This window comes from Arachis ipaensis, chromosome B09, assembly GCF_000816755.2.
Source record: "Arachis ipaensis cultivar K30076 chromosome B09, Araip1.1, whole genome shotgun sequence".
In the NCBI taxonomy this organism is placed as follows: Eukaryota; Viridiplantae; Streptophyta; class Magnoliopsida; order Fabales; family Fabaceae; genus Arachis; species Arachis ipaensis.
In genome coordinates, this window is record NC_029793.2 from 24,250,316 (window position 1) to 24,266,001 (window position 15,686).

General features: G+C 32.9%; 2 protein-coding genes across 2 annotated transcripts; both read right to left on the reverse strand.

Moving 5' to 3' along the window:
- Positions 7,144–9,159, reverse strand: LOC110267127. The gene is made up of 9 exons (XM_021112274.1): positions 9,027–9,159; positions 8,790–8,948; positions 8,592–8,678; positions 8,390–8,470; positions 8,230–8,298; positions 8,027–8,134; positions 7,791–7,895; positions 7,642–7,719; positions 7,144–7,181 (listed from the first exon to the last, which is right to left on the reverse strand). The coding sequence occupies exons 2-8, from the start codon at positions 8,888–8,890 to the stop codon at positions 7,698–7,700; spliced, it is 573 nt and encodes a 190-aa protein (XP_020967933.1). The 5' UTR covers positions 8,891–8,948; positions 9,027–9,159; the 3' UTR covers positions 7,144–7,181; positions 7,642–7,697.
- LOC110266798 lies at positions 9,867–10,891 on the reverse strand. The gene is made up of 3 exons (XM_021111815.1): positions 10,855–10,891; positions 10,507–10,761; positions 9,867–10,408 (listed from the first exon to the last, which is right to left on the reverse strand). Exons 2-3 carry the CDS (start codon positions 10,742–10,744, stop codon positions 9,867–9,869), a joined length of 780 nt encoding a protein of 259 aa, XP_020967474.1. The 5' UTR covers positions 10,745–10,761; positions 10,855–10,891.

A 15,686-nucleotide genomic window follows, 5' to 3' on the forward strand; every position in this document is an offset into this window, starting at 1 on the left:
GTTTCCAACTCCACATTCAACAAGTTTGTCGTCACCTATGACGCAGTATCACGAGATGTAAAGTGCCATTGCTTGCTGTTTGAGTCTAGGGGCATATTGTGCCGCCATTCCCTAAGCGTTCTAAGCTTTGAGCGAGTGGATAACGTGGCACCTAAATACATATTGGAACGCTGGAGCAAGAACATAAAGAGGAGGCATACACACATCAAGAGCAGCCAAGATGAACCTGTATTAGAGCCAAGAAGTAAGAGATTTGACGAATTGATGTTTCAGTCACACAATATAAGTGAATTTGCATCCAAGTCTAAAGAGTTGACCGGAATTTTGCACTAAGCATTTGACAAGGTCATGGCAGAGATGGAAGAATATCAAGAGAGAAGGAAAGGAAAAAGTTTGTTAACCCACGAAGAAGCGACATTAATCAATGTGAATGATCTTCAAAGCACACCACGTACCAAAACAAGAGGTCAGCCCAAGAACATACTTGGATCAAACCTGGAAAAAAAGATCTCAAATGCCATAAAGAAAAAGAAAAAGACAGCTCCAAGCGAGGTAAAATTGACTTGCTTTTGATTAGTTAACAATTCAATTATTCATTTTCCTAATATAAATTAATTATGTCTTTTGTAGTTGAACCTTTTAGACTCCGGATCATCAATTCAGTCAAGTTCCACTCTTTACAATACACCATATATGAATTATCCAAGACAGGATTTTACAAGTTTTAGTTTTTATTAATGTAAATTTTTGTTCACCCATGAGCAAATTTCAGTTCACCATGGTTATAGCAGGTTTATTTTCTGAATGTTGATAGTCTTTAATGAATAGTCACTTTTTTTGTGAAATTCTATATTGATATATGTAGTTTTTTTATTCGTCTAGTGTATTAATTTCTAAGTCGAATAATAAGAATTTTTTTTTGGTTCATGGTTCAGAGTTCAGAGTTCTAATAGTAGCATTCTTTTAAAATTAAATTTGTGTTATGTTGAGATATGCACTTTTTTGGTGCACCAGTTGCATTAATTTCGGTTCATTGTGTTTGTGGGGTTTAGGGTTTAGGGTTTAGGTTTTAGATTTTAGGAATTTAGGGTTTATGGGTTCAGGGTTCAGTGTTCAGGGTTCTGGTTTTAGTGTTTAGGTTTAGGGTTTAGGGATTAGTGTTTAGGGATTCAGTGTGTTTCTACCTTTTGGTTCGCCCAGTGTAGTAATTTCGGTTCACTGTGTTCTTTTGGAGTTCATAATGTATTGGTAATCACCCTGATTTCTTTCACTGTGAACGTGCAATAAAACAGTAGCCAGGCAGTTCCAACAGGTATATAACAAGATAAGGAGTAATCCATCTTGAATCAGTATATACATTAACATTAGATCCATACATTAATATTAACATTTACATTAATGTTGACATATATACATTCAAAAGAAGCAGTGTCTGCTTTTTTAAACAAGTTGAACAAAATATTGTTAATTAGAGCCATTCAAACTGCACTGGTTTTGAGATTCACTTGATGTTTTTGAATCCGTTGGAACAATTTTTTCTTTTTTCATGAGCCTCTTTTGTCTTGTTCTTTCTACCAGCGTTATATTGTTAAATTCCGATTCTGATTTGGATTCCGAAAAAGATTCTTCTTCTGAAGAAGAATCCACAACAACAACTTTCTTTTCTTCTTTCTCCCTTTTTCTTTTCTCTTTCCCCTTTATTTGCTTTCTATACAAAAGTTCCTAAAACACAAAATTATTTAGTTAGCAGAGTATTTGAAACGGGGAAATACAAAAATAATCAGGTGAATCAAAATGACCACAAACACTCAACCAAATTTAATTCATGTCATGAATAATACGTGATAAACATTCAATTATCAAGAAAAATATTTCTGCATGCACAATGCTTCAAATAAACACATTACCATTGTGTCTGTTGCTTCCTTAGAAATCCGGTCGAGTATCATCTTCTTTGTCCAATAGGCCACCCACGGTGCCGGGGGAGCATCAAGTCCATCCAAGTGAGGGAACTTGGTTTTATGGAAGTAAATCAGCATCAAAACAAAAACACAGCCCTCAACGGACTATTTCTTCCCCTTTCTCTTATTTTCGATTCCCTTTCTCAAGAAGATGAGCACATGACATGCCCAATCCCACTGTCGAATGTTGTCCACACAAAAGATAGGCGGCTTATGGATCGCGGAGGCCATGCTTACCGTCGTCCACAGCAAGAAGCACTTCTGTATGAAGACGACAAAAGTCCTGCAGAATTTTTGCCAGTTCTCCTCCCCTTCAACACTCATATTTAGGACAGACTTTGTCAAAGTCGCCAACATAACACATTTGAAGCTGTCAAATATTGCCTTGTCTTCCTCATTCAGTTTGCGATAGTCAACCTTTTTAGGAAAACGATCCCCTACAATATTTTAATAGCAACAAATGAGTAAAAAAGGTTCAGTTTAATTTTTTACATACCAATGAAAATTTAAAGGGAGCAATGAACCAAAATTTAAATGAGCAATGAACCGAAAATAAGCAGGAAGTGGAAAGTGTATTACCGTCGTGGCTTATCCCTAGCGCAGCTGCTACCTTGGCAGGTGTTATGTATATTTTTCCATGGAGAGTTTTTAGGAAACCATGATACTCGTCATAGCAATCAATCAATTCTCTTAAGAGGGCATGAGATACCTTCATTTCTGGGACATGTGCCAGGGCACCGAATCCCATTTCTTCAACTATAGCTTTCTTTTCCTGACTCATATTCTTGAACACTGTTGCTAAATGATAGTATTTCTCCATGCAAAAGAAGTACTGAACAGAGTAACAACCAATTTCAAAGCCCTAGTTACACTATCCACTGAACTGAATGAAAATAACAACAAATTTCATTCCAAGCCCTAGTTATACTGTAAAAATACATTCACAATAGTTCAACTTTCTAAACGAAGCAAATCAATCCAGGAAACCTAAAATGTAACTAGGAGAAACGCGACATTGCAAGATTTCAAGAAACTTGGAGAAACGAAGCAAATCAATCCAGGAAACCTAAAATGCAACTAGGAGAAACGAGACATTGCAAGATTTCAAGTGAACAGTAGTTTTATCATACCTTTGGTAGTCTTTGTTGCTGTTTTTGTTCTTTTGAGGTTGTTCGTTGCCAAATCTTCTCGCTATTCTTCTGTAGTAGTAGTTTTCGTAGAGAACGTGATTGAAATTTGAGTGATTTTGAGAGAGATTTGAAGAGAAGGATAGGTTTTGTGCGTTTTGAAGAAGAATTTTGTTTTTTTTATAATGAAGCGCGTGGATGTCACGTTTATTTTAGTGATGTTGGAGGCGGGTAAATTTATCTGGGCGTGGGTCAATTTGGGATTTAGGGTTTATGGGTTTAGGGTTCATTGTTTAGGGGTTCAGTGTGTTTCAAAATTTTGGTTCGCCCCGTGTATTAATTTCGGTTCACCGCTTTCATGGTTGAGGGTTTAGGGTTCAGGATTAAGGGTTCATGGTTTAGGGGTCTAGGGTTCAGGGTTCTAAGGGTTTAGGGTTTAGGGTTCAGCATTTAGGGTTCAGAGTTCAGTGTTCAGGGTTCAAGTTCAGAGTTCAGGGTTCGGGTTCAGGGTTTAGGGTTCAGGGTTTAGGGTTTAGGTTTTAGGGATTTAGGGATTTAGGGTTTATGGGTTCAGGGTTCATTGTTCAGTGTTTTAGGGTTTAGGTTTTAGGGTTTAAGGATTTAGCGTTTAGGGTTTAGGGTTTAGTATTTAGAGGTTCGGTGTGTTTCTACCTTTTCGGTCCGCCCTGTGTATTCATTTCGGTTCACCTCTTTCATGGCTAAGGGTTTAAGATTTAGGATTAAGGGTTCAGGGTTTAGGGGTCTAGGGTTCAGGGTTCTAAGGATTTAGGGTTTAGGATTTAGCATTTAGGGTTCAGAGTTCAGTGTTCAGGGTTTAGGTTCAGAGTTCAGGGTTCGAATTTAGGGTTTAGGGTTTAGGTTTTAGGGTTTTAGGGATTTAGGATTTATGGGTTCAGGGTTCATTGTTCAGTGTTTTAGGGTTTAGGGTTTAGGTTTTAGGTTTTAGGGTTTAGGAATTTAGTGTTTAGGGTTTAGGGTTTATGGTTCAGGGTTAGGGGTTCAGTGTGTTTCTACTTTTTCGGTTCGCCTAGTGTATTAATTTCGGTTCACTGTGTTCTTTTGGATTATAAATGTATTCATAAATACAGTGATTGCAATCACTGAGAACCTGGAATAAAACAGCAGCCACACAGTTCCAACAGATATATAAATATTAACATTTGATACATACATTGATATTAAGAATAGATATATACATTAACATTTACATATATACATTTGAAGTATGCATTTTTTTTCTCTTTAAACAAGTTTAAAAAAATATTGTTAATTACAACTAGTATATGCTATTTGCTATCTAAATCCCCATATGTGTATTTACAATAAGGGTTGGTGAGGAAAGCAGAAGGCTTGGTGAGTCTTATTGCTTCAGATTCCGAAATTACTTGGTCTCTCATTTTGTTCATTTCATGAAACAGAAAATGTGGACCATATTGGTATCTGAAGTCATTAATTTCTTTCTGAATTTCAATTGAAATGAATTAGTTACATAAGAAATGAACCCAAATGAAATAAGAACAATATTATTCAAAGCCCTGATCTTACTATAAAAATGCAATCACAATAACGCTACATCCTGAACACATTAAATATCAAGTAAATCAAAACCACATTAAATAACAACAAATTTAATTCAAAACCCTAGTTATACTGTAAAAATAAAATCACAGTAACCCTAAACCTAAACAAATTAAAAGGAGGCCACCGAATCGAAAAATATTCACTTAGTGAATCAAAATTATAAGAGCCACCGAACTGAAAAACTTTCACTTGGTGAATCAAAATTATATGAGCTACCGAACCGAAAACTTTATATGTGGTGAATAAATGGTGATCAATTATCAATCAACAAAAATAGTATTTTCTGCATGGAAAACAACTATTGAACAGAGTAAGAACCAACTTCAAAGCTCTACTTACAATATCAACTTAACTGAATGAAATAAGAAAAGAAAGAAGTTTATTAATTTAGAAAGTACTTACTTGTGTCCAAGCTTTATATTTATATCTCTTGCCGCTCTTTATTTTTTGTGGATCTATTATTTCCAGCCATTTCATTACGAATATTCCACAATCATAGCTAAGCAAGAATTGAGTATAATACGATCATTAGTATATAAAATAAAACACATTAAAAATAGCACTATAGAAGAGAAAGATTCTTACTTTGTATGTTGACCATTCAATGGGATATACTCTGCTTCCTCTTCCAGTGCATCCTTTATCAAGGGTTCCGCCCCCAGCGTACACCCTCATCTGGGAAATTATTAAACTCTGAAAGAGACAAAAAAAGTAAATAAACAAAACCAACAACAGTGAACCAAACTCCTCTCATGTACAGAATAATTTCAATAATTTACAAGAAAATAACTTACAACAAATTTGTTTATTTCCTTTCTCGAATTAGGTATTTCTTCTGGCTTCTTGTTGATAGGGTCAAGGATATAGAATTTCTTATTGTTTTCATCAGCAATCGAATTTCTTATTGTTTACATCAGCAATCCACAACCACCAATGCCCTCCATTGCAAATTGGGACAAATAGCTGAAGTTTCGGAAAATTATAGAATATTTTAGTGGAAACAATAGCAAACAAGAGAATTATCAAAGGATTTTAAATATTACAACTTACAAATGGATGGGATGCAAGTTTTCTTTTGTCAATAAACTGCCAGTAGTGGTCATACTGCTGAATATTAAAACTGTGGATTTTTTGTGCTCTTATCATAGTACTTGTCGCCATATGTTCCCACGATAAAATTCTGCAAAATGAACATCAGTTAAATCATATATCACTGAACTAAACAAAAATCATATGCTGAATAAAACGTGAAAAACATTCAATCTTCAAGAGAAAAGTTTTTTTAATCCAAAAGTACTCAAAAGAAGACATAAGAATCAGGTGAATCAATATTAACATTCTCACTTAACCGAAAAGTAATAAGCAGTGAATAAGAAATTTACTTACCACAATATCCATTGGCACAATATATATTTGTTCTTGATACCTCTTAGTTTTTATTTCATTGAGAATCAAGTTGTGTATACTAACCACCTACAGGATGAAAATTTATGAGACATACTATATAAGAGTGTTTAAAAAAATCATTAATGTTAACGCAATTGGCAAAGGATTTTACCACAGCATGCACTTGTTCTTTGGGCTTTAGAGACGTGAAATATTCTCTTAATCCCTCGTAGAGTCCCTAATGTTTCAAGACAAATAATGGTTCATATTCATTGGTACCATCTTTTGTCTGTTTTACATGTGTCATCCAATGATAACACTTTTCAATCAGCTCGTTCGTGATTTTTGTCTTTTTCTGCGGGGTTTTATAAACTTTAGCTACTGGTAAGGTTGGTTCTGAAGATGTTCCTTCAGCAAATTTTAATGCTGCTTCCACTCCAGCCTCTATCACCGCCTCTGCCAGGATGTCAAGCTGTGAATCACTCTTTTGAGAAGGCTGAGTTGGTTGAGATACTGGTGGACTTATCCCAAGGCTAAAAAAAGGCCTTTCATCTTCAATTTCCCTAGGTTGCGCAGCACTGCAGGATGATAGATATTTAATAATGATATTAAACAAAAATAATATTTAATCAATATAGTGAACCGAAATCGAAACAAATAGTGAATCCAAATCCAAACTAACAGTGAACCGAAATGATATTAAACAAAAATGATATTAAAGAAAAGCAAGTACATACCTGTCAAATGATGACAAGATTAGAGTTTCTTTTTCTGATTGCCGTGCCACCAGAGGTTCTTTGGATTGTTCTTCATTAGAAACTTGATAGACATCTGCATCCTTGAAAAACTGTTCAATAACAGAGCTTGTAATAGACCTCGTAACACCCTGCTTGTTGGGTTCTGGAGGGCAGCTATAAGAAGCATAAGAGAGTCCAAAGACAATAACACATTGAATTCATTTCTGGTTTCAACCGAAACATAATTAAACCATGTATAAGCAGTAAACATTATCGATATTTATTTAAGCAGTAAAACTTACACATCAATAAGTGCTTCTTGTTTGGATTGTTGCTCTGTTGGTTATTCGCACGGCTGTTCCAGAGGTCTGCTTCATTAAACAGTAAACATTTCTATAATTATCCCAAACTATTATCATATTTAACAATGATATTTAACAGAAATTACACTAATTATTATAGTGAACCGAAAACCAAACTTATACTTAACCAAAACCTAAACGTACAGTGAACTGAAATTATATTAAACAAAAGTGATATTAAAGAATTTAATGCTTACACATTAACAGGTGCTTCTTGTTCTGATTCTTGTTGCACCGGTGGTTTTTGATCTTGTTGTTCTTGTTCTTTTGCAGGGTTGTTGCATTAAATAGTAAAGATTTCTATAATTATCCCAAACTATTATCATATTTAACAATGATATTTAACAGAAATTACACTAATCATTATAGTGAACCGAAAACTAAACTTATACTGAACCAAAACCTGAACGTACAGTGAACCGAAATTATATTAAACAAAAGTGATATTAAAGAATTTAATGCTTACACATTAACAGGTGCTTCTTGTTCTGATTCTTGTTGCACCGTTGGTTCTTGGGCTTGTTATTCTTGTTCTTTTGCAGGGCTGTTGCATTAAATAGAAAATAGTTCAATAACAACCATTACAATTAATAAAAAAAATTATGTGTAATTTACTCTTCATTAGAAACTTCATACACATAGTCATCTTTCATTAAGTCTTCAATTACAGAACTCGTAAGAGATACTGTAACACCCTGCTTTTCAGCTTCTTGAGGGCAGCTGTAATAAGTAGAAGAGAGTCCAAAGACAAGAACATATTGAATTCATTTCTGGTTTCCTCTTGTGGTGAATTATATAAGAAGTAAACATTGAACAAGATTCATGTGGTGAATAAATATTTATTAACTTACTTATTATTAGATGTTTGTTGTGTTTCCTCTTGTGGAGGGACATAGATGAAGTCATCCTTCATCAACTCTTCCTGAACTAAACTTGGAAGAGACAATGCAAGAGGAGGTCTAAGGAATGTAAACAAAAATAAAGTTAATGTTGAATAATTAGAATAATTAGAATTTGTTTTGAAAAATAGGAATTTGCACATTGAAACACTCACATTTCTAAAGGTTCAGAACGAGTTTGTTGTTGAAACTCAACGATTTGTACTTCAGATTCAGGTATAGCTCTAGTGACATTTAAACGCAATTTTCTTTTGATTAATTAAACAAAAATTCTTAACTAAATTTAAAAGAGTAACATAAATATTTTTAACTTACACTTGTGGAGTTTTAGACGTCTTTCTTGGGAAGATTTTCTTTTTTCTAAAATATTTGACCGGGCTTTTCGGGGTATTTTTCCTAAAAAAAATAACAAATTAAAATTAGAAACCAAGATTAAAAGCAGAGGTCTAGAAAGACATTAAATTCATTTTTGGGCAACCACCGAACCGAAAATACAATATGCAGTGAACCAATTTACCTGGTATTGCTTGCAGCATCTACAGAAGGTGTAAAGCTTCCTTGTGTCTGTAAGACTTGATCACTATCAATATTTACAGTTGGCACCCTAAGCAATATAAATAAATATTAGTAATTGAGTCTAGAGGAATTAGAAAAGGTTGTAGCAAAAATATGCCAAGTAAGAAAAATAATTCGTGAATAATAAATTGAATCTTACGTCTGAGAGAAATCATTTTGTCCCTGTGGAGAGTCAAACTGATTCGGAGCAATATTTGTTGACTGAGCTCCATCATTTCTTTTCTTTGATCTTTTCTCCATTATTATCTCCAATGCTCGTTTTCTTTTTTTGGCAGCATTGTCTTTTTCTTGTTCAGTTCTGAAAGTTCATAAAATAAGTATCAAGAAACCTAAAATCTAAGTATCAGTAAAAGAAAATATGATTCGAGAAACTTACTCCTTCTCAGGTTGGGTTGGTGTTTTTGCCACTCTTTCTGGTTGTTTTCTTCTTTTTATTATGGGTGTTTTCTCAGTTTCATTTTCTCTGTAAAACAGATAAACACATTGAATTTATACCGGAGACAAGACACTAACGATGAAGTCAACCAAACCCAAAGATAACACCGAACCGAAATAAATTAAACTGCTAAACCGAAACATAGAAGCCCACCGAACCGAAAATAGATATATATGCAATTAACAAATATACTTACTCGTTTTTAGATTCGCTTGTGCTCTCTGAATCTATAGGCACAGGCTTTTTTTGTGTTTGTTTTTTAACCACTTTCAATAGTTGTTTTCTTTTTTTTGTGGTTTTTTTTCTTCTTCTCTGCAATACATAAGAACAAGTGCATAAGAACACATTTAAGCAAATACAAATTAAATGAAATTGATATGAAAATTAAACTTACTAGCTTTCGGATTCAGATTTGGAAAGTCTTTCCTCTTCTGAGGAAGAATCCGTCTCAACATTTTTTTTATTTTCTTTTCTTTTTCTTTTTTCTCCAAGTTACTTTTTTTTGTTTTTTCTTTCTTTTTTTGCTTTTTATACAGAAGTCCCTAAAATAGAAACAAGGTCTCAATTAATTAATCATCAAAATAACAAATTAACAATTCGGTGAACCGAATAAAGTAATCCTACCGAACTGAAAAACATTCATATGGTGAACCAAAAATATTCATATGGCAAAAAATAATTAACAACTATTTATTCATCAAGAAAAATATTTCTTAATGCAGAAACATTCAAATGAACAAAACTAACAATTGCAAGTAGGACAAATAATTTAGTTATAACCTAAAAGCATTTCAAAGCAAATTTTTTGGGGAATTTTAGTATAGTACTTACCAATGGTTGTGTTGTTTCGGATGAAATCCGTTCAATGATCTTTTCCCTTGTCCAATAGGCCACCCATGGTGCAGGGGGAGCATCGGGTGCAAATGGACGGGGAAACTTTGTTTCATGGAAGTATATCAACATTAATACAAAAACACAGCCATCAACAAACTGTTTGTTCCCCTCTCTCTTATTTTCAACTCCTTTCATTAAGAAGTTGAGAACATGCTTTGCCCAATCCCATTCCCTAATGTTATCCACATGAAAGATCGGTGGCTTGTGGATTGGGGAGGCCACACTTACCGTTGTGGGGAGCAAGAAGTACTTTTGTATGAAGACAACAAAAGTCCTCTTGAATTTTTTCTGGTTCTCCTCCCCTTCTACACTCATATCCAGCACATTCCTTGCCAAAGTTGCCAAGAGAATATTTTTTACGCTGTCAAATATTTCCTTCTCTGCTGGATTCAGCTTGCTGTAATCTACCTTTTCAGGAAAAATATTTCCTACAATATTTTAATAGCAAAAATAAGACAAAAACGGCCAGTTTAATTATCCGAACACCAATGAACTGAAAATAAGCAGTAAGTGGAAAATATATTACCTCCATTGTTTATGTCGAGGGCAGCTACTACCTTCCGAGGAGTTATGTTTATTGTCCCCTGTAGAGTTTTCAGGCATCCTCTCTCTATATCAAACCGATCAAGTAATTCTACCAACAGTGTATTGGAGACGTTCATTTCTGGCACATTTGCCAGACCACCAAATCCCATTTGTTCCAAATATCTTTCTTTTCTTGACTCATTTTCCTGTACACTGTTGCTATTGCCCTTGTTTGGCATCTGCAATAGTGAGTTTTCTGCAAGTTTTGAAACAGAATGTGAGGGTATATTTATAATACAAAATAGATATTATTCAAATAAAAGTGGATAAATATATTTAATCTGCTTACGTTATAATGTGCCTTCTCCTTCATTATTGCCATATTCTTGTGTTTTGCTGTAATAAAAAATTTTGGTCAATATATCATTAATATATCAACAACCATAAGCATGTGTAAGTTAAACAAGTCAATTAGAATGCTACAACCGACCGAACCAAAAATTCCTCATGCACAGAACCAAAATAAAAAAGGCTACCGAACCGAAAAATGTTCATATGGTTAATAAATGATGATCAGCTTTCAATCAACAAAAATACTATTACAGTAGTATGGCTTATCAAAGTGAAAGAGTTGTCTCTAATGTAAATTGTCCTAAACAAAACTCATTCAATACATCAACAACCACAACCATGTGTATGTTAAAGAAGTCAATTACAATGGAACCACCCACCGAACCGAAAATCCTTCATGCACAGAACCAAAATCGAAAAGGCTACTGAACCGAAAAATGTTCATGTGGTTAATAAATAACGATAAGCTTTCAATCAACAAAAATACTATTACAGTAGTATGGATTATCAAAGTGAAAGATTCGTCTCTAATATGAATTGTTCTAAACAAAACTCATTCAATACATCAACAACCACAAGCATGTAAATCTTAAAGGCCAGATGGATTATCAACAACCACAAGCATGTATATCCATACTATTACAGTAGTATGTATTATCAAAGTGAAAGAGTTGTCTCTAATGTGAATTGTTTTAAACAAAACCCATTCAATACATCAACAATCCACCGAACTGAAAATCCTTCATGCATAGATCCAAAATCACAAAGGCCACCAACTGAAAAACGTTCATGTTGTTAATAAATTATTATCAATTTTCAATCAATAAGAATATTATTCTTCAATGGAAAATAAGTACTGAAAATAGTAACAGAGCTCTAATTAAACTATCCAAACCAATAAGAACAAGCAACTATATCTTAAAGCCCTAGTTATGTCTCTAATGTGAATTGTTTTAAACAAAACTCATTCAATACATCAACAATCCACCGAACCGAAAATCCTTCATGCACAGAACCAAAATCACAAAGGCCACTGAACCGAAAAACGTTCATGTTGTTAATAAATCATTATCAATTTTCAATCAACAAGAATAGTGTTCTTCAATGAAAAATAAGTATTGGAGATAGTAACAGAGCTCTAATTAAACTATCCAAACCAATAAGAACAAACAACTATATCTTAAAGCTCTAGTTATGTCTCTAATGTGAATTATTTTAAACAAAACTCATTCAATACATCAATAACCCACCGAACCGAAAATCCTTCATGCACAGAACCAAAATCACAAAGGCCACCGAACCGAAAAACGTTCATGTTGTTAATAAATCATTATGAATTTTCAATCAACAAGGATAGTGTTCTTCAATGGAAAATAAGTACTGAAGATAGTAACAGAGCTCTAATTAAACTATCCAAACCAATAAGAACAAGCAACTATATCTTAAAGCCCTAGTTATGTCTCTAATGTGAATTGTGTTAAACAAAACTCATTCAATACATCAACAATCCACCGAACCGAAAATCCTTCATGCACAGAACCAAAATCACAAAGGCCACTGAACCGAAAAACGTTCATGTTGTTAATAAATCATTATCAATTTTCAATCAACAAGAATAGTGTTCTTCAATGAAAAATAAGTATTGGAGATAGTAACAGAGCTCTAATTAAACTATCCAAACCAATAAGAACAAGCAACTATATCTTAAATTAAAGCCCTAGTTATGTCTCTAATGTGAATTGTTTTAAACAAAACTCATTCAATACATCAACAACCCACTGAACCAAAAATTCTTCATGCACAGAACCAAAATCACAAAGGCCACCGAACTGAAAAATGTTCATGTTGTTAATAAATCATTATCAATTTTCAATCAACAAGAATAGTGTTCTTCAATGGAAAATAAGTACTGATGATAGTAACAGAGCTCTAATTAAACTATCCAAACCAATAAGAACAAGCAACTATATCTTAAAGCCCTAGTTATACTGTAAAAATCATTCACAATAGTTCAATCCGCTAAACGAAGCAAATCAAACCAGTAAAACTGAAATGAAACTAGGCAAAATGCGACATTGCAAGATTTTAAATGAACAGTAATTTTCTCATACCTTTTGTAGTCTTTGTTGCTGTTTTCGTTTGTTTCTGGTTGTTGCTTGCGAAATCTTCTTCCGATTCATTTACAGTAGTGGTTTTCACAAAGAATGTGATTGAAGTTTGAGTGATGTTCAGAGAGATTCAAAGAGAGTAAGTGTTTTGGGGTATTGATTTCGTGTTGAAGATGTAACGTTCATTCATAATAAAGCGCGAATGGAAAAACGAGACTTTTTTGTGTGGCGCGTGTTTCTCACTCTACATTTAATGCGCTTGAAACAATTTGGTCTTGGGCCTATATGGTTATATGGTTATATATGGATGTGTAGCAGTCCTGAAAAAATAAATAGAAGAAAACATTTAGTACAATCTTTTGAAAATAAGCAACTTAACATTGGATTTATTTATTTATTTATTTATTGTGTATGTACTAATATATTTAGAGTGGTCATCAGCTCTTAAATATAATTTATATACTTGTTCAGTTTCGAGTTTAAACATTCCCATATACAAAGTAGTTAAAATCGCATTTTAACTCGTAGAAACGCATAATTTTATGCTTTTACTCTATCTTTCTATTATGCTTCTGTTTATTGTCCAAAACCAAGTTTTATTATACGGAATTGTCGCTCAAAAATGTAGAGCCACTGAAATCGTCGCTTCTGTCGCGATGTTGCGTTTCAGGTTGAAGAAGCTCTTTTCTTAGCCCTGATTGCAGCCCAACTCAACCCAATGGCCCAATCTGAATAAAAGACAATAGAAGATGAGCCCTAGCAGACTAACAGTCCCTAATCTCTTAAGTCTTAACCTCCCTCACTTTTATAGTTTATTTCCAATTCTCCATGGCCAAAATTTCAAAATTTTACCTCTCTCAAGTCTCAATCGCTGACTCTCTCTGACTCTCTATCTTTCTATTCCTTTGAAATTTGAATTTTGCGCAATCGGATTCCCCAATTCGGAGTGTCGCTGACTCGCTGTGAGATATGCCGCTGGTGTTGTCGAATCGGACTGGTAGTGGCTGGACTGCGTGAGTGTCACTTTGCGATTGCGACTTGCGAGACTCGCTGGCTCTCTCCCCCTGTCTCTAGTTCTCTGACTTTGCCTCTCTAGCTCTGGAATTCGGATCGTTGCTCTTCTCCTCCTCTTTGCTGCTAGTTCATTAGGTAAGTTAAGACCTTTTTATTCTCTTCAGTCTTCAATATTCAATCTACTACTTATTGATCAAACTTCAATTGAAAAGTCTAATTGATCAATCTTCAAAGTAAATATTTCTACTACTTATTACAAGCAAGAATATTAAACAGAATTCAAAGCCTCTTGATTCTACTATTAACAATTATTATTATTATTATTTTTATTTTGGTAAAAATTACTATTATTTTGATTTATTATTTTAGATGTTGATTATTGTGAGTCTTTCATTTTATGTTTATACATGCTTAGTCTTTGAGCATCATATCTTACCTTAATTTATTATGCCCAATGATATTTAACATAAAATATTTTGGGACAATAGCTGTTTATGATTAAAAATTTTAGAATCTTGTTAGGAGGCTTTGAAGCACACCATTAGCTTAGTAGCTATCTATGAGCACTAAAATTTTATAAATCATGAGATCTGAGAGTACTCTATATTTTTACCTGCTTATACTTAAAACTTTATGTAACAAGGTTTATTGATTTTGATATGAATATGATGCTGTGACTTAAATAGTGCTTTAGTTATCTTAATAACTTAAATTTATTTTATTCTATTTTGTTCTGAATTACTTAAAATGCTTAATTGAATTTTTTTGGTTAAATTTCTTTTACCTGAATGGTTAAATTATTATTGTGGCATTGAATATAATTTTTAATTTTTTGTTATGCTGGTATTTTTTTTAAATTGAATTGTTGAACTTTAGTTGTTAAATTTGATGGTTGTAATTGACATTGAACATAATTCTATAATTTTTATTAAATTATTAACTTTTTGCTGTGATATTGAACTGATCTGTTGAATATTTATGAGTTTGAAAAATTTTTCCGAGAACTTCTTCCTCTGATAATGAAAATGGTAATGTGAAAATTTGTGAAACTCGTAAAGATTTTATAACTTATGAAAAATAGAATGATTATTAAATGACTTGTTTAGATTTTAGTTAACTAGTTATTCATTCTAGTAATTTGATTGGTTTATTTGTTACTTAAATTTATTTTTAGTGTCGTATAAACTTGTGAGTTGTGAATTTGTGTTTTAATTTGTAAATTGTAAATGTGTTAAATTGTGATTTTTTTACTTACTATGATATATATATTAGTTATAATGCTATGAATAATTTAATTTATTTAAGATTTATTTTATTATCTGTGAAATTAATTTTTGTTATCAAATTTTTTAAAATTTTTATATTTTACGAATCATGTTTATATTTCATCTTATGACTCAACAAATTACAATTTTAGATTAGTTTAATAAAAGTAAAAACTACAAATTCATTGCCTTACCATACACTTAGTTTTATTATAAATATAAAGCTTCCACGGAAAAGTAAGAACGAACCATGCATTTTCTTTTGTATCTTGTATTACTTTTATTTTCTTGATCCTTCAATCATAATCTATACTAATTTTCGGTTAAAAAATAAATACCAAATTTATAATAGCCTTTTCCCTAACCCAACAACGATCTTTTGCAAATGAATTATTTGTATTGGAGAATAAAAAATTCATAATTCTTTTTATTTATTTATAATG

Excerpts from the sequence above, each read along its gene's own strand:
- LOC110267127 (XM_021112274.1), bottom strand. The coding sequence starts at position 8,890 with ATGGAGAAAAGATCAAAGAAAAGAAATGATGGAGCTCAGTCAACAAAT. Across the intron at positions 7,896-8,026 it reads CAACAAACATCTAATAATAA|CTGCCCTCAAGAAGCTGAAA; the intron begins GTAAGTTAATAA and ends TACTTATTACAG. Across the intron at positions 7,720-7,790 it reads TATGAAGTTTCTAATGAAGA|CCCTGCAAAAGAACAAGAAT; the intron begins GTAAATTACACA and ends TTAATGCAACAG.
- LOC110266798 (XM_021111815.1), bottom strand. The coding sequence starts at position 10,744 with ATGCCAAACAAGGGCAATAGCAACAGTGTACAGGAAAATGAGTCAAGA. Across the intron at positions 10,409-10,506 it reads CCTCGACATAAACAATGGAG|GAAATATTTTTCCTGAAAAG; the intron begins GTAATATATTTT and ends AAAATATTGTAG.